This window comes from Apostichopus japonicus, chromosome 12, assembly GCF_037975245.1.
Source record: "Apostichopus japonicus isolate 1M-3 chromosome 12, ASM3797524v1, whole genome shotgun sequence".
Classification (NCBI taxonomy): Eukaryota; Metazoa; Echinodermata; class Holothuroidea; order Aspidochirotida; family Stichopodidae; genus Apostichopus; species Apostichopus japonicus.
The window spans coordinates 9,825,892-9,844,567 of record NC_092572.1 but is presented as its reverse complement, the minus strand read 5'-3'; the positions used below and the strand labels follow the sequence as shown (position 1 = coordinate 9,844,567).

General features: G+C 32.5%; 1 protein-coding gene across 4 annotated transcripts; it reads right to left on the bottom strand.

Annotated features, from left to right (window-relative positions):
• On the bottom strand, positions 1 to 18,676 carry LOC139977927 (uncharacterized). Of its 4 annotated transcripts, XM_071987655.1 has the most exons (19): positions 18,462 to 18,676; positions 16,671 to 16,749; positions 15,529 to 15,840; positions 14,511 to 14,795; positions 13,424 to 13,732; positions 11,554 to 11,772; positions 10,527 to 10,835; positions 9,377 to 9,595; positions 9,060 to 9,158; positions 6,645 to 6,710; positions 6,279 to 6,332; positions 5,505 to 5,570; positions 5,139 to 5,192; positions 4,375 to 4,440; positions 4,009 to 4,062; positions 3,472 to 3,507; positions 2,722 to 2,748; positions 2,146 to 2,194; positions 1 to 1,872 (listed from the first exon to the last, which is right to left on the bottom strand). In XM_071987655.1, exons 2-18 carry the CDS (start codon positions 16,726 to 16,728, stop codon positions 2,187 to 2,189), a joined length of 2,241 nt encoding a protein of 746 aa, XP_071843756.1. In that variant the 5' UTR covers positions 16,729 to 16,749; positions 18,462 to 18,676; the 3' UTR covers positions 1 to 1,872; positions 2,146 to 2,186. The 4 variants fall into 4 exon arrangements, with proteins under 4 accessions (XP_071843756.1, XP_071843757.1, XP_071843758.1 ...); XM_071987656.1 differs by lacking the exons at positions 5,139 to 5,192; positions 5,505 to 5,570 and having other exon boundaries at positions 18,462 to 18,675; XM_071987657.1 differs by lacking the exons at positions 5,505 to 5,570; positions 6,279 to 6,332 and having other exon boundaries at positions 18,462 to 18,675.

The following is an 18,676-nucleotide window of genomic DNA, read 5'->3' as shown; positions in this document are numbered from 1 at the left end:
ATATACGAAAATTTAAAATGAATCAAATGAAACCTTGTTCAAATTGGCTTAATGGAAACAAGCTGTCTGGCAAATTAAAGGAAACAAAGGAAATGATCACCGATGTTATGGATACTTCATCAGATACCTCGCAACACGCACCTGACATATATGTATACCTAATGCATTAAATTAATAAATATTTTTCGATGTCTTAAAGTATGAGCTGCCTGTAAATGCATCTGGCTTCTTCGGTTCTCCTCAACTTTTTTTTGTATTGATACGTTAAATAACACAGTTGCTTGATTTACTGTGAACCTCTTCACAAAATGAGGAATTAACACTTATCAAAAGAAACCCAGCTCGGTCATCGTTTCGACCATGCATTTATTGTATCCGATTGTTACATATTGCCTTGTATTTTTATTTTTCATATACGTGTAAGAACCATTTATTATTTATCTGCTAGATACTGACTTAGCTGCTAAAAGATTAATCGGATTTACAATACTTTAAATATAACTTACTACATATTCATATGATGCGTTAACCAACTGGTTTGACAGATGTTTGTCATTTTGTACTTTCAGTTATCAGGCTTATATCTTGATAGTATTATTAGATTATATGCAGAGATGTGTTGTAAAACCAATCTTTAAGATGAATCGATCGATACATTTCCTGAATGGTTTGCCTTGAATTGCTATTGTAAATAACATTCATAAACAAACGTCCATTATTTCTGACATCACCATTGAAAGGCTACAATAATCTTTTCTATTAAAGGCAGTATAGAATAAGAAACAAAAAGCGACCTAGCTACACACTATAGTTGGAATCAACGACACATGTATAACTAATAAGTTCCATCTACTAGATGTAAAATCGTTGCATTTGTTTACATGTTTAATTCAAATGAAAAGAAATTAATAAACACACGGTTCATCAATGTTTTCAGTTATTGTATAACTTAGTCAGGGATATACGACAATATTTCGACAATGAAACTAGTAGTGTATTTGGCATGGTATATTTCAGTTTGTTATGCGTTGACAACCTTTTTTTAAGCAACTTTTTCTCATGTATATAACTCAATAAGAGAAAATTTCAATTCACTACTCCCTCCCTTCCGGTAATGAGGAAAACAATATTATGTCAATATATGTAAATGACTTCAATTGTAACTGGAATGTAAATTTTATAGAATGACACTGACCGATAATTTTAACACTGTGAGATTTCTTAAGGCAATAAATTCCTAATAATCAAACTAGAAATTATGTCATCTCATTTTAATCAGCAGCTTGTTTTCTGTGAGATCATAGTTTACCAATGCAATAGTGGTGACGAACGAAAGTAGCATATAGAACTGTACAGTTTTAAAATAAAAAAAGATTTTGAAAGAAATCATTGTAAAGGTTTGATGATGTTTAGACGGTCTCGCACGATGCTATGCTTGGTGTCGTTTAAGTTATGATTGAATGTTCAGATTACGAATATATTGAACACGGACTTTCCCGTAGACTCGGAATTTAGAAGGTATACCTAAATTGGCCTTTGAGTTGTCGTAAAGAGAAATAGTATCAGTACAATTTCTATTGCAATTGTTCTGAGTAAAAAACAGTCTTTCCATGACATATGATATCATTATCTCCGAAAGGAGAACTAGTTCTAAACATTTTATTTAAGAGATTAGAATGAGAGTTCGTGGTATGATATTTCTATAAAATCAATAAAAAAATGCATTACTTCACTGGTATATGGACCTTCAATTTAAGAGAAATAGAACTTTTACAAGGTATTCGCCATGTTATTCAAAAAAATGCATCCACACAGTAATGTTTTAACGAGATACAAATCAGAAAGTACTTCCAGTTGTTCGCTGTCTTTCACCTGCGTTATATAAAGGGAAGAATAGATGGAATGAGTAATAGGACGGAAAAGCAATGTAACCAAATTTTATATTGTTGACACTAAAATATGAAAACATGACATGGTAAAGTATTCATTCTTTCAACATCATCAACGAAACAGTTTTTAAAGTGTGACTCTCATGAATGCTTAAGCTAATATTTACGAAGTTATTGCCTGAATTAGTACAAGGTAGAATACAATAATGGAATTATAACAACATTTTAAACATTTTCTTTAAAAACTTTAACATACTTATTTTGCTTTTTGCAGGAAATTTTTCATTCTCACATCTCTCACGAATCTGAAAGATAATAATTCAGAAATTGTGATCAGAATCAGATGTATATATAAATGTTAAAGTAAAGATTTCGTTAGTCCCGTTGATATTTGACATATTGACTATTGACTCTACAACAAGAAGTAATTTATATCTAAATTTACCCGTTGGCTTACAATGACAAGGTTACAAGTAGCTTTTCAAAGTGACACAACGTTAATGTATATCAACATGTTCGTAGGTTCGTTTGGTAATCTCTGTGTTCACAACTTGTGAACATAGTGTCAAGTGACGAAATCTAGCTAACTGTGTTAGTACCCTCCAAGTAACATGGGATATGAAACTTAAAGTGCGAGTTTGTTCTTATGTGCACTCACAATTAACTATTTAATCTTAACTTATTTCTAGGATATACAAGTTGTGAATATATGACATTAAAAAATCATGGTATTTCAAAAAATTTCGCTACTTGCAATTTATTAAAGATTGGTTAGATCAATGTATGACTGTTTCAAAGTATTTATGCTGTTCTGATGTAGTATATCAATTACCTTTTGTTTCTTCACGTTTCTGTCTTTCTGCTCACAAGAAAAAGAAAAAGTTTTTGATTGGTCAAGCAACTTTAAAAAATATATGAAAAAAAATATATAAATACCTTAATGTACGCAAATGCAAACAGTAGGACTTTATCAAACAATGTTCTCACAATTTATTGCATTTTATGTACTTACCAATTTAAATAAAAAAATTAGTATCCCCTTAAATTATCGTTTTGATTCTTAGACATTATAAATTCTTAATTATGTTACTGTAAACAGTTTAGCATATTGTGATCTGACATTGGGATTACATTTACATTTCCTCGCAGAAAACGAATACGGTACATACGAATAAACAGAATGGAATGGTCATTATGAAATATTTCAACAAAACTTTTCTGCAATAATAAAATGATCAATCAATGCACGTTATGATATCAACTAATTTGAATTTTACATAACGATCAGCAACTACAATTTATACATATTGATCTTTTCAAAGTTTGTAAATCAGTGTCACATTCCTCATATTTACCATGAATCTTATATAAATTACAAATTGTACTGTCTATTACTACTCAGCTTGAGGACGTTATGGAAGTATTAACCAAAAGAAATCGAAATTGCTGCAAATTGCGTTTCATCGACTCACGACCACTCCACCCTAACCCCCCCCCCCGAACCCAAACCCCACCCACTTTCCTTCACAAAGCAATGAATGAATAGTTTATCACATGTTATATTAAGTATGAGACCTCTTACCATTGAAGTATCCTGATAATTCTTTCATGAGTTTCCCTGTTAAAGTGTCAAGGAATAAAATCAAATCGAGTCAGCAATAAATCACAGATATCTCATATAACTCATTTAAAGAGGGAAAATGTTGATCTGTCTTCCTCCAAGGTAATAATCATGGTCCTGACCATTTTCCTACTTCAATGCTGCATACTTATAGAAAAGATTGTTTTGAGGATGTGTGAACTTGTCACATGCTTTTTCAAACTTGAACTCCTAAATTAGGCACTACACATTTCAATGAATGAAAAGACTGGTATATATAAGCAACAAAAATTCAACGAACATGATGTTCAGAATCAATTTATCGATATGACTCAGTATAAATAATGTTCCAACAATGTTCTGGAACATAACTGTAATTTGAGTAAAACAATGAAGTGAGAGTAAAAACATATCTATAACTCATTTTGAACAAGTATGTTACGAGTAGTGCGTATTCATTTGAATAACAACAAACAATAAAGTTGCTTTTACGGATTGTAAAGCTGTTCAACCACCTACCATGGTAGGTTTTAAATTGCTCAGACTTTTCAGAATAATCTGTTCCGTCATCATCTGTTAAAGGATTAAGTGAATAAATTAAGATAACAATAATTACGAAACTATAGCTCTTTTATGTAATTCATTGCGTGAAATGCTAGAAATAAATGCGATAGACGACATTCTATTTGAGAGAATTTTCTCAATAGTTGGAGCTGCATTTCCTTATAGAGAGAGGTTGACCGTTATAGATCTCTGTTTTGTACAAAGGAAGCTCCCCTTTACATACAAATCGAATCAATGGTTACTTTGTTGTATTTTTCTGTTGGTTTTGAAAATATTAAAACAATGAAATTTTCAAAAACAAAAACCAACCTTTTTGCTTACCTTCCCTAATCAGATTTTCTTGTTCATCTGAAGTAGCTGCCTTAGAATCCTCCATGGTATTGCGATCTGAGTAAGGAAACACAATTTGTTTAGAACTCATGAGTAAAAACGAACCTTCCTCAAAACTATATTATTTACAATTCATGCCTCCAATATCATGTAAAGATGACACTTACCCTGACAAACTAACGACAAGTACAGCAAGCAATTAAATCAAGGCTTCCTAACTTGTTGATAAATAAATATAAATAAATAAAATATCGATTTCAGACAGGATCAACAAATTTCTTTAGTAATAATGTTCCTTCAGTTCGCTTGCTGATGTAGTAGTTTGCCTCGGCTCTGGAATTTGCAGCAAATGCGACTAAGCCAGGATATTTTACACATAACCGGATATATTCAGTGTAATCGTTCTGAGTTAGCACAAACACTGAAAATATATTACACAAAAAAATATTGTGATCCAATCATTTTACATTTCTGTGAGTTCAATTTAATCCTTTTCGACTGTTTTACACGGACTGGGATATAAGCAACAAAAATTCAACGAACATGTTGTTCAGAATCAATTTATCGATATGACTCAGAATAAATAATGTTCCAACAATGTTCTGGAACATAATTGTAATTTGAGTAAACAATGAAGTGAGAGTAAAAACATATGTATAACTCATTTTGAACGGGTAGGTTACGAGTAGTGCGTATTCATTTAAATCACAAAAAAAAGTTGCTTTTACGGATTGTAAAGCTGTTCAACCACCTACCATTGTAGGTTTCAGATTGCTCAGACTTTTCAGAATAATCTGTTCCGTCATCATCTGTTAAAGGATTAAGTGAATAAATTAAGATAACAATAATTACGAAACTATAGCTCTTTTATGTAATTCATTGCGTGAAAGGCTAGAATAAATGCGATAGACGACATTCTATTTGATAGAATTTTCTCAATAGTTGGAGCTGCATTTCCTTATAAAGAGAGGTTGACCGTTATAGATCTCTGTTTTGTACGAAGGAAGCTCCCCTTTACATACAAATCGAATCAATGTTTACTTTGTTATGTTTTTCTGTTGGTTTTGAAAAATATTAAAACTATGAAATTTTCAAAAACAAAAACCAACCTTAATGCTTACCTTCCCCAATCAGATTTTTTTGTTCATCTGGAATAGCTGCCTTAGAATCCTCCATGCTTTTGCGATCTGAGTAAGGAAACACAATTTGTTTAGAACTCATGAGTAAAAAAAAAAAAAACCTCCTCAAAACTATATTATTTACAATTCATGCCTCAAATATCATGTAAAGATGACACATACCCTGACAAACTAACGACAAGTACACTAAGCAATTAAATCAAGGTTTCCTAACTTGTTGATAAATAAATATAAATAAATAAAATATCGATTTCAGACAGGATCATCAAATTTCTTTAGTAATAATGTTCCTTCAGTTCGCTTGCTGATGTAGCAGTTGGCCTCGGATTTGAAATTTGCAGCAAATCCGACTAAGCCAGGATATTTTCCACATAACCGGATATATTCAATGTAATCGTTCTGAGTTAGCACAAACACTGAAAACATATAACACAAAAAATATTGTGATCCAATCATTTTACATTTCTGTGAGTTCAATGTAATCCTTTCGATTGCTTTCACGGACTGGGATATAAGCAACACAAATTCAACGAACATGATGTTCAGAATCAATTTATCGATATGACTCAGAATAAATAATGTTCCATTAATGTTCTGGAACATAACTGTAATTTGAGTAAAACAATGAAGTGAGAGTAAAAACATATGCATAACTCATTTTGAACGGGTATGTTACGAGTAGTGCGTATTCATTTGAATCACACAAAAAAACAATAAAGTTGCTTTTACGGATTGTAAAGCTGTTCAACCACCTACCATGGTAGGTTTCAGATTGCTCAGACTTTTCAGAATAATCTGTTCCGTCATCATCTGTTAAAGGATTAAGTGAATAAATTAAGATAACAATAATTACGAAACTATAGCTCTTTTATGTAATTCATTGCGTGAAAGGCTAGAATAAATGCGATAGACGACATTCTATTTGATAGAATTTTCTCAATAGTTGGAGCTGCATTTCCTTATTGAGAGAGGTTGACCATTATGGATCTCTGTTTTGTACGAAGGAAGCTCCCCTTTACATACAAATCGAATCAATGGTTACTTTGTTGTACTTTTCTGTTGTTTTTGCAAAATATTAAAACTATGAAATTTTCAAAAACAAAACACAACCTTTTTGCTTACCTTCCCCAATCCGAGTTTCTTGTTCATCTGGAGTAGCTGCCTTAGAATCCTCCATGTTTTTGCGATCTGAGTAAGGAAACACAATTTGTTTAGAACTCATGAGTAAAAAAAGACCCTCCTCCAAACTGTATTATTTACAATTCATGCCTCCAATATCATGTAAAGATGACACATACCCTGACAAACTAACGACAAGTACAGTAAGCAATTAAATCAAGGTTTCCTAACTTGTTGATAAATGTTGAGAAAAATCGTCGTTTGTGTGATATCTGTTGATGAAATAATTAGTACGAAATGGAAAGTCGCTACAATAAAACAACTTACCACTCAAAGGCTCTCCAGAAGTTTTGATGGACTCGTTTGAGTTTTCAGTATTTGTTGAGACGTAATAATACGAAACAAATTGATTCGTGAATATAAGTTTCTTGTGCAAATAATTACAAGAAACAGGTGAAAATATACCACAAAAGGTATGAACTAATATTTGCATGTAAAATAACACGAAGGCTTAGCCTAGATTGCAATAATTTACCCAAACGAAAATGATTTTTACGAGATGATATATGACAGAATACTGAGACGAGAAACACTTCTTATCGAATATTTGCTAGCCTACACCAATATAATACGTAGGATTAATTTTCCCTTAACGTCCAACTGTGGTTTCACTTGGAAATCTTTCTTAATTTTGGTCTCTGAATAGGATTACTAGGATTGTTCATTTCCATAAGTAAGAACACAATTTCTAGGGAAAATTAACATTTTCCTAACTATCTTTACTATGATGAACAGCTACCTGCCCTGCTAAGGTGGGTCTTATTTCATTAAGGGAATATCACAATTTTGGCAAGTCTAGATGACAATGGTTTAAGTGGCAACAATTTCAACATTGTATATTGAAAACATGAACAGAAAGAACAAAATGTTTCAGATCTTAGCGGCACTATGGCATCAAATATTTACCAAATTACAGTGCCTAGACAGGATATCTCCAAACGAAGCAAAGTATTTCACAACTGTCTGTGAAAGTTACTTATCAAAAAGAGTAAGATTATGATAGTTAGGTTTTTTTTCATTAATATTAAAGCAGCATTTTGCGTCCTTTTCTATGAGTTTTCTCAACCTCAATGACTCCACTATGCCAAACTAGCTTACCTATTTAAATCTTACTTCAAATGGTGGCATAAAAGTCGAAAAATGTGCAACTTTCAACTTTGTTTTTCTCCAAGATATGTTCTGTTAGGATCCCAATAAACCTCGCCCAAAATATGAATATTTAAACACTACGAACGTCATTGACCAATACGTAATAAAACACCATGCTTGACTTGTGTACAGTCTATATGACAGTTGTACCAGAGAGTTCAATAACAACTCCCTGGATGTACCAACGCAAAGTCTTGAATCTATTTTTAGCAACGGCTCATAACTAAACCTTCATCTCTGATTGGTTGAATTCAAACTAGTGGGTTTAGGGGAACTGTACGCGATTAATTTTAAATGTGGAATTTGTCGTGGACACTTTTCTCATTATATGCAAATATCCTTAATTACTCGCCAATTAACGTTGTTGGCAGGGAATAACTTGGCTAATATCTTAGTTTGCTGTTTTGTGATTGATATATGTAAAAAAAAAGCTCGATGGACATGTTAAAAAAGTAGAAAACGGCGATCAAACGCAAAATGCTGCTTTAAGGCGGTGCGAAAGTTATATGAACAATAAACTTTGGCAAACATGTAAGCTACTAAGACAGAAGAATGACCAATGCCGGTACTTGGCATTTTGTTCACTACACCATAGGAAGAAACATGAAGGGACACAGAACACTGCGAGGCTCAAAACTGTGATCACGTATTTAGCTAATGTTCATGTCGGTAAAATGAATTTATTTTATTTTTGTCTTATGTGAGTATCTTTACCAATATTACACTATCCAACAATTAAACAGAAAATTGTAACTAGAAGGCAGAAAACATAGTAGCACATAGAGCCTTCAACAACAGTACAAACTTAAAGGAGACACACAAAATTATCATCATAACTCTATACGATACGGCGAGATAACTGTAAGGAACAACTGTCCCGCACAGCTAAGGTAAGTCCTATTCCATTTAGGGATAAGGTTTAATTTTACACATAATGATGACAGTGGTTTTACTGTCAAAACTGTTTAGATTGTACATTAAAATATGAAAAGAAACAACAATGAAATCAAATATTTACAAAGTGGCACCGACCACACACAATTTTTAACTAGAATATCTCCAAATGGAGCAAGATATTTCTCAGCTGTTCATGGAGGTAATTAATCACAAAGATTAAGCTTAATATGATGGTATTTCTTTTTGCTTTTTCATTCATACGGAAAATGATATGAACAGTTTTCAAGCACGATGACCGACGCCGACACTTACTTGCTTGTGATTTATGTGTCTTCCTCCAGCGGTGTACTACCACTAATGCGATGGCAGTACCGAGAATAACAAGTATGATGATAATCACGTTAACAGAGTCTGTTGATAGAATAATTTTGTACAATTACCACATTTAACTCTTGAGGAAGTTAATGACATTATCAATAATGTATTATGTGAGTATCTCTACCGATATCTAACAATGAGAAGGAACTCTCTATATCCGTTGCACGATTAACAACGTGATTTCTACAGTGCCAGCTGAGGCTATAGGTCCAAATCTTCCTTTCATTACGTTAAATGGAAGTTTAACTCACTGTTTATTGATTCTACAACTCTGGACGTAGATATTCCAACTCCGATGTAGTTCACGCCAGTACAACTAATGTTTGAACCTCCCATGTTTTCCACATTAAGGGTTTTGCCGACTTCCAGCTTTCCGTCGATTGATAGAATGTACTTATACACAGGTGGGTTGGAGATACAACTACAGGTTGCTTCATTGTTGTTCAAGTCGAGAGCGCAATTTGGTGTGACTATGTCAATTGTTCAAAACAAAATATTCGTAATATTGTTAAATAATGTTACCAAGATATTACGACTGCTGAATATTTGATTGTTTCACAGACTCACAGGTAACAACATGTTTCGTTTCGAAATAAAATTGTGTTTATTAGCTAGATGCAGATCATGAAGAGACCGGAACTCTTTTGTGTTCTTTTACATCATATTTAGTGCCGAATACTGACTGCAAATGAAAAGATATGAACTTAGTGCTTGTCCTTTTGTCCTTTATACTAGTTTTACATTCCTTCCTTACCACCAATATTATAGCACGTAGCTGTGCCTTCCTCGTAACTTAATTAAAATAATATATTTCTCTATAGTTCATTTTCTGTTACTAATACCCAACCCAACCTAATATAGGTAACACTGTTTATATGAATGTGACAGTTTCTCCCATTTAATTCTTCATTTCTCCAGATTTGAAGCTAGTTAGGTGACATTTGGTTTATTTAATTATGATATAAGGTTCAAAGAATAGGTAAATGTTAATATGGTCTCGTGACATATGATCTTCAGCAAGAATTAACAAAATAATATTTTTGCAACTTTGATATTCCATCAGTATATTTTGTTACATTAATATTTTTTTTTTTCCAAATAGTCTCTTTTGATAACTGACGCTTGCAACATTAACTTTTCACTAGGAAATTTAGTAGCATATGTAAATAAATACATCGTGTCTGCTCAATTTTATATTAAGATCATCCATATTTAGTGTGAAGAACAAGACGATTTTCAATTAATGACGTTCAATATCTAACCGTACTTGCAAACTCCAGTGAAATCTTCAGGAGATATCACGGTTGTACAGTGTCGTCAAGAATAGTATAAGCTACGAATCCTAATTTCATTACATTCACCATCTATTTGTTGATATTTTATTTTGGTAAGTACACTTACAAAGATGCAATGTTTTCTCCATGGGCGGTACTGTTTTTTGACCAAATGTTTGGCATGTTACGAAAACGTCTGTTTGGTTTTTTACAAAACTATACTTCAAAGTAGCATATGTATCAAAGGTCACACCGTTAGATACGGTCCAAGTTTCAGACGGATTTATCCATTCGCTACCATCGGTCTCGAAGCGAATCATCACTGCCGGTCTAGCATTTCTGGCAATACATGTTATATCAATGACACCGTGACTTTCTGTAGAGTTATTGCCTTCCTCATCAGTAACATTAAACATGATTTTCAAGGAAGGTTGAGCTGTTGAAAATTAAGTGAAATGTATATATTCATTGCCATGTAGTCTGCAGGGGACGAACTGCACTAATTTTTTTGTGCCGGAGAATAATCAATTATTGGCTATAATCGACAGATATTTTCGGATTTTGGTATCAAGAACTGTATTCGATTGTTTGGATTTTGAGATTTGCGCTCATCTCAACTGTTTGAACAATACTTAATATTCAAAGACGACCATGCACATTATAACAAATAGTTTAGAACTACCATTATCATGAACTGCCGTGACTCATTGCCTTTCATTCTTAAGTGAAACTTTAAATAAATTGTGTATTATCTAACATTACAATGTAGAAAACAATTTCTTGCACAATACATATGTTGAAAACAACAATTTAAAACAAGGAAATTGGGGCTTGGTTTTCGATATCTCAATTTCTGTGACATAAGCAGATGCACTTTTACGGATGATTTTTCATCATGTCATCAGAAGGCTACACTGCGGTAGTTTTCGTTTGTTTTCTGATGATATTTGTTGTAAGTTGCTTCTCAGGATAGAATAAAACCTTCTCATTATTCAATACATGGAATGCCCTGGCAATAAAACATGTTCTATAAAAACAACCGCATCAATGGGATATCATTTAAAATTCAAATTCAGATATGAAAATTATCAGAAACTTCCTGAATATAGATCCAAATCTTCCTTTTAAATACTTTAAATGGAAGTTTAACTAACCGTTTATTGAGTCTACAACTCTGGACGTAGATATTCCAACTCCGATGTAGTTCACGCCAGTACAACTAATGTTTGAACCATCCAAATTCTCCACATTAAGGGTTTTGCCGACTTCCAGCTTTCCGTCGATTGATAGAATGTACTTATACACAGGTGGGTTGGAGATACAACTACAGGTTGCTTCAGTATTGCTCATTTCCAGACTGCAAGTTGGTGTGACTATATCAACGTTTCAAAACAAAACAGTCTCAATATTGTTAAATAATGTTACCAAGATATTACGACTGAAAGAAAGTAAACCATAAAAATAAAATCACGATAATGTTGTTTCTTACTCAGTCTGGGTTTTATCTATCAGCTGAATATTTGATTGTTACACAGACTCACAAGTTACAACATGTTACGTTTCGATGGTATTAAATTGAAAATTCAGAGTGTAGTTTGGCCTTATAAAACTGATACCGTTTGTTAACATACCTCAAAATCCAATGCAATCCTTCATAACATAGTTCAATACTGTTATAACAATTTACAACCCCTGTATCAAGTCCAAGTTGTACTGCTGCCACAGTGTTTGTATAATATTTCAAAATTTCGCTTACACATCTTACAATAAACTGCTTATTTTGAATGTACTAATCTTTGATGTTTCGCTTCATGTTCATAATAGCCCTTTTCTTAAAAACTTTAATAAACGTAATATCGGTAAGCATGACAATAGGTATTCAAAGTAACTTTCGTTCGAATTTGACCCCCATTCAAATGTCTTGACACCTTTCTGATTTAATATTATCTAGAATAGCTGAAATGGCATCATAAAAGATGATTACATGAATTAGCTTTTGTTTAAAGATTATTTTCACTGCATTTTTAGTTTACACTACCACTTTCTTCGAATTACGGTTCTAGTTTAATAATGTTATTTTCTTTAAGTTTATTTCCTTTGTTAACCACAAGTGGTATTAAAACGTTTCGTCTTCGTCGTGCATAATTCTGTATTTATTATATGGATCTTTACTAATAATGTGGAAATAAATTCAAAGTCAAATTACAATTTTATCACAATGGGTATCAAAACGATGTTACAATGTAATGACTGTAAATGTCATGTAACGGTATTTCGTAATGTTAGCAAGCGATGTACAATTGTGTTTATTAGCTAGATGCAGATCATGAAGAGGCTGGCACTCTTTGGTGTTCTTTGACGTCATATCAAGTGCCGAAGACCGACTGCAAATGAATAAAAATGAATCTAATGTGTGTCTTTTATACTAGTTTTACATTCCTTCTGTTTTATGTGAAGATGTGACAGTTTCTCCCATTTCATTCTTCATTTTCCCAATTTAAAGATTGCTCAGTGACATTTCTATTTTGAAATTAATGTCTAACTTAACTTTGACAAACGGTTCAAATAATAGCTAGCTGTTAATATGGTCTCGTGACATATGATCTTTAGCAAGAATTTACAAATTAATAATTGTGCAGGCTTGAATGCTTTGGTAACAGTTCTTCCTGGCAACTTCGATATTACATCAATATATTTTGTTAGAGTAATAGTTTTTGCCAAATAGTCTCTTTTGACAAAAGAAGATGGCATCATTTAGCCTCACAAGGAAATTGAGTAGCATATGTAAAAAAAAGTATCGTGTCTGCTCTATTTTATATAAAGATGATCCATATGTAGTTTGAAGAACAAGAAGAGTTTTCAATTAATAACGTTATGTAAATTACCGTACTTGCAAACTCCAGTGAAATCTTTACGAGATGCCACGGTTGTACAATGTCGTCAAGATTCGCATAAGATATGCACCTTGATTTCATTCCATTCACCACTTATATGTTAATATTTTATTTTGTCAAATATACTTACAAAGATGTATTATTTTCTCAATAGGCGGAACAGTTTTTTGACCAAATGTTTGGCATGTTAAAAACACGTCGGTTAGGTTTTTACGAAAATTATACTTCAAAGTAGCATATGTATCAAAGGTTACACCATTAAATACGGTCCAAGTTTCAGACGGATTTATCCATTCGCTACCATCGGTCTTAAAGCGTATCATCACTGCCGGTCTAGCATTCCTGGCGATACATGTTATATCAATGACACCGTAACTATCTGTAGAATCAGTGCCTTCATCGTCAGTATCATTAAACATGATTCTAAAGGAAGGTGGAGCTGTCGAAAATTAAAGGAAATGTATATATTATATTCATAGTCAGGTCCGCTGCAGGGGACGAACTGCATTAATTTTGTGTACCGGATAATTATCAATTATTGGCTGTTATTGATGGGTAATCTTGGATTTTGATATCGAGAACTTTATTCAATTGTTTGGATTTTGACATTTGCGCTCATCTCAACTGGTGAACGATACCTAATATACAGAGACGGCCATTTTTCATAGTGTCATAAGATGGCTACACTGCAGTAGCTTTCGTTTGTTTTGTGATAATATTTGTTGTGTGTTTTCTTCTCAGGTTGGAATGAAACATGCTCATTATTCAGTATTTGTAGTGCCCTGGCAATTAACTTGTTCTATAAAAAAACCCACATTAATGTAATATCAATTAAAACTTTAAGAGTGGGGATAACAAACTAAACAAAAACTTCCTGTAGCAGACGTAACTTTGTGACATCAAATATGTGCATGGTTACTTCCTTCTTTGAATACGTTGAACAAGCAAATACCATGGTATCCCAATCGAAAGAATATTATGTTTTATTGAGTTTTGGTATCTTCCTCGTTTAGCTTCGAGATTGGGTTAATTTGTTCTCGTGCAATCCACTCCAGCCTAAAGACGTTAACCCGAAAAACAAATGAGCATATATACAAGTAACCATAACTCAACGAAATCAATAAATACTTAGACAACTTTGTCCAAAATCAATTAACAATAAAATAATTTAATTTCAGTCTAATATAAAAACGACTGTCAATCAATTAGCTAATTACCCTCAATTTCCACATGCGCATATGATTCGGTATTGCACGAATACTTCCCAGCGTCCTCTAATTCTGCTCCTATGATCTGTAGATTGGATATTCGGTCAGATAAACTTACACGAAAGTTATCGTATTTTGTATCAGCAGTAACCTTAGTATCCGCTACGAAAATGTCTTTGTTTTCGTATTCTTTCCATCCGACTACGTATCCTTTTTGGAATGTACAAGTCAGGGTTATATTGCTACCCATTGGATAGACTCCACCTGAGGGTCCCTGTATAATAATAGAGTCAACTGGTAAGAAAGCGAAAAGAAAACCTAACATGCAATGCTAATAAAGGAGGCAAATCATGAATATATATTATATATATATATATATATATATATATATATAAATATATATATATATATATATATATATATACATACATATATATATATATATATATATATACATATATATATATATATACATATATATATATAAATATATATATAAATATATATATATATATATATATATAACAAATATATATAGATATATATATATATTTATATATATATATATATATATATATATATATATATATATATATATATATATATATATATATATATATATATATATATATATATATATATATATATATATATATATATATATATATATATATATATATATCACATAGAATGTTGGTCAATATTCACAAAGAGTGCTCTATGCCAAGGCAGAGCTAGAATATCACATTATATACTTAACTAAACTATCATCATACTGCTACTCGGAGTTTCACGTGTGCGGCCCGCGCACCGATCATCAGGCAACTGAACAACATAGGCTATCTCGGCTTCAGGCGTGTGTGTTTACGGTTGCCATGGCGACAGTGCGATATCGCACTGTCGCCATGGCAATATATATATATATATATATATATATATATATATATATATATATATTGTCTGTCATTTCACAAATAAGGCAAAAACAAAAGGTAACGTGTTACAGATGCTCTCTAATATAACTCACCTAAGGTTGTGACATTCAAGGTCACAGTGTCGACCTCTCTTACAAGGTTTGTTCGATAGTGTAGCATCACGTAACTTCCAGTAAGGTCATCTGAAGCGTCTCTTATTACAAGGGCTCCGCTGTCAGTGATATCAAAATGATCCTGTGCTACTTTACTTATCCTCTTTAGACCCATTTCTATTTTGACGATGGGATAGTGATCCTCCTCGGTTCCTCTCAACCAGTATATGTCGTTTACGTCGGAAATTAAGCAATCGATTAGTACGTCCTTTCCCAGTTCTACAAATGTGGCTGGCGGACATTGAAAATCGGCTGTCAAATATAATGTTACAGAAGTGAATAATTAAATATAAAAGATTTCTGTTCTTTCAAATTGCACGATTTCAGGAATACATGAACCATGAACAACCTATGGCAAGTTTCCTGTGACAGCATAAAAATTAAAACATCTCTTGGTTGGTAAGAAAATATCTTTTTGTAGCATTTAAGAGATATTGTAGTTTTAATGTTCACTCACACACAAGACTGAAGCTTAGAAAATGAACATGTCACATAAACGAGGCAAATATTCTTACATTATTACTGGTTTTCTTCCAATCCTTTCTTAAAATGGTTAAATTTATGTAATAGAAGTGTGTGTTGCAAATTCCGAGGCCGAAATAATTGAATTATTATATTGGATACTGCATAGAATATATAAAACCTTTAGTATGAAATATATGAAAAATAAAGCAAAGAGATATTGCACGTTTCACCTTTATCACACATTAACGAAATGCCTAACTTGTTATATGTGTAACCCGGAACTTCACCAAAGGAGTATATCTATAACTAACAAGATTGGTGGGTTTTCTTATAGCAAAGTCGCTTTTAGTGGAAATGGAAATTAAGAATGATTAATAAAAAATTGAAATGGATTTTATCTATTAGATTACCCTCTATTTCTACTCGTTGCAACATTGGTCTACAAATTCACATGAAAACCATATTGAATATTGTTATTTCTATAAACTGTACAGCTACCAGTGTAAATATGTTTTACATATTTGATAAAAAAAATATAACTGATTGACTTATTAAGGCAACGAAAGAGTCGACTGTGATTTCTGAAAGAAGAAGTACAAGTTAGGTTAAACATTTACCTGATCCGTAAGTGATTGCAAGAAGGAAAACAACTGCTGTAACTGTGGCGTGCTTCATTTCGTCTAAGTGTGCCAATAGCTGTGAATACATCAGAAGGTAGCTTCTTTAGTCAATATAATCACCTACCTAATTCGATCACTTATTTATTTTTACGGCTCTAGGCATGCACACTTTTTCACTTTATGTTTGACGTCCAACGACAACAAACTGGCGTGCACTTCAATATTATTAATATGACTGGTCAATTACATTCCCAGAGATTTAAAACAACGGTTTTCAGAGCGAAAAAATTGGGCGTAATGTTGCTCTCTTAACGAATGTCTTTGTATCGATGTCGTATTTAGCCACGTTTTCCTTGATTTTTGTAATAAACGTTAAGTTTCTTAACACCTTGCTTTGCGTCTATGGATGAGCGACCAGAATGTAACGAATGTACCAAACTAACGTCTACTACAATATTATCGAACAGACCGGTCATCAAAAATTCTGCAAGAGAATGAAATTTCCAGAGGCACAGAACATCACTGTTCGGAGAGAATCATTTGCCACTCACTCTGCCTTCATTACCTTTGGCATTGTATAACTGTCTTTCCATTCATGCGCAATATAACTTGTAACATGAAACTTCGATCATGTATTACTTCGTGTCATATTAAAACCTCACGATAAGCGGATGGTTGTTTGACGTAGGCCAAAGGTTGTCTGTAAAAGCCATATCACGAGCACATGATTTAATTTGAACTCGATACCCAATGACTATGTTAATGATCTCTTGGTTATTTGAATAAGGTGTTTAGATGTCTAATAAATGCTAATAAATGACAGTGTAACTTATATACCGAGTCATATTATAGCTCTACTCCAGTATTAAGCACTGTCTGCAGTTATTCATTACTTTCCTGCATATATAAATGCTTATATATATATATATATATACATGTATATATATATATATGTATATATATATATATATATATATATATATATATATATATATATATATTTAACATATATATAACATATATATGTTTGCTACTCCGACTTTCACATACGTTTACACGCGGTCCCCAGGCAAATATGATCTAAATAAATGCACTATGACGCTAAACCGACTAATTATGTTTCTTGTTGGCACGGTTTGGTGGTTTACAGTTGACACGATGACACAACGATATTTGTTCTGATCTCCTATTGATCTTGTTTCCTTTCATGCGGAGTATTCAACCTTTTCTTGTATACACAGAATACATGCACCTTACTTACGATGCTATATGTTATATTCAATAAGGATTTCCCATTTGAATAGTGAACCTCATTTTGGCTTTTCAGATCTTCTATATGCTTTGGTAGCTCAGTTGATGATGTAGTATATTTTAACTGCGCATTGAAAGCAGGTTTGCTTTTTTCCAGTAAGGTTAGTACATGATCTGGAAGCACCTAACTTAGCATACTCCGTTTGACATGAGATCAGTTTGTCTAACTCAATTTAACGACTCAAACTATTAATAGCAAGTAATTGATGCGGTGCAATATGATAATATTTATTTGAATCTGTATAAATACTACTTTTTGAATTTACTTTACTGATAAAGTTACTTATAAGGAGATAACTTTCTCGAGTTATGATACAAAATTAGCATTAAACATTTAAAACGCACGATCCGAAGTATATCTATTTCAACTCCAAATGACTTTCTTCTACGTATAGTTTATTGTCATAAATTGTGTTTCCTAACCAATCGACATTATTAATCAATAATTTAAAACAAATTTATTCGGTACAAACTTACCAACTATAAGCTGGAGGAGATCCTTATGACTCTCTTTAACATGGAGGTATTTCTCTCTACCAGGAAAATGAAACTCCAAGTATTGTTTCCCACAGTGTATATAGTTTCCATACACCTCTTCGTTATTTCCTTCTTTTTTTTCGAGACTTCCTTTTTCCAAGAACTTTGGGTGATGAATGTATGTAGACTATCGCTACAAGATAATGATTACACCA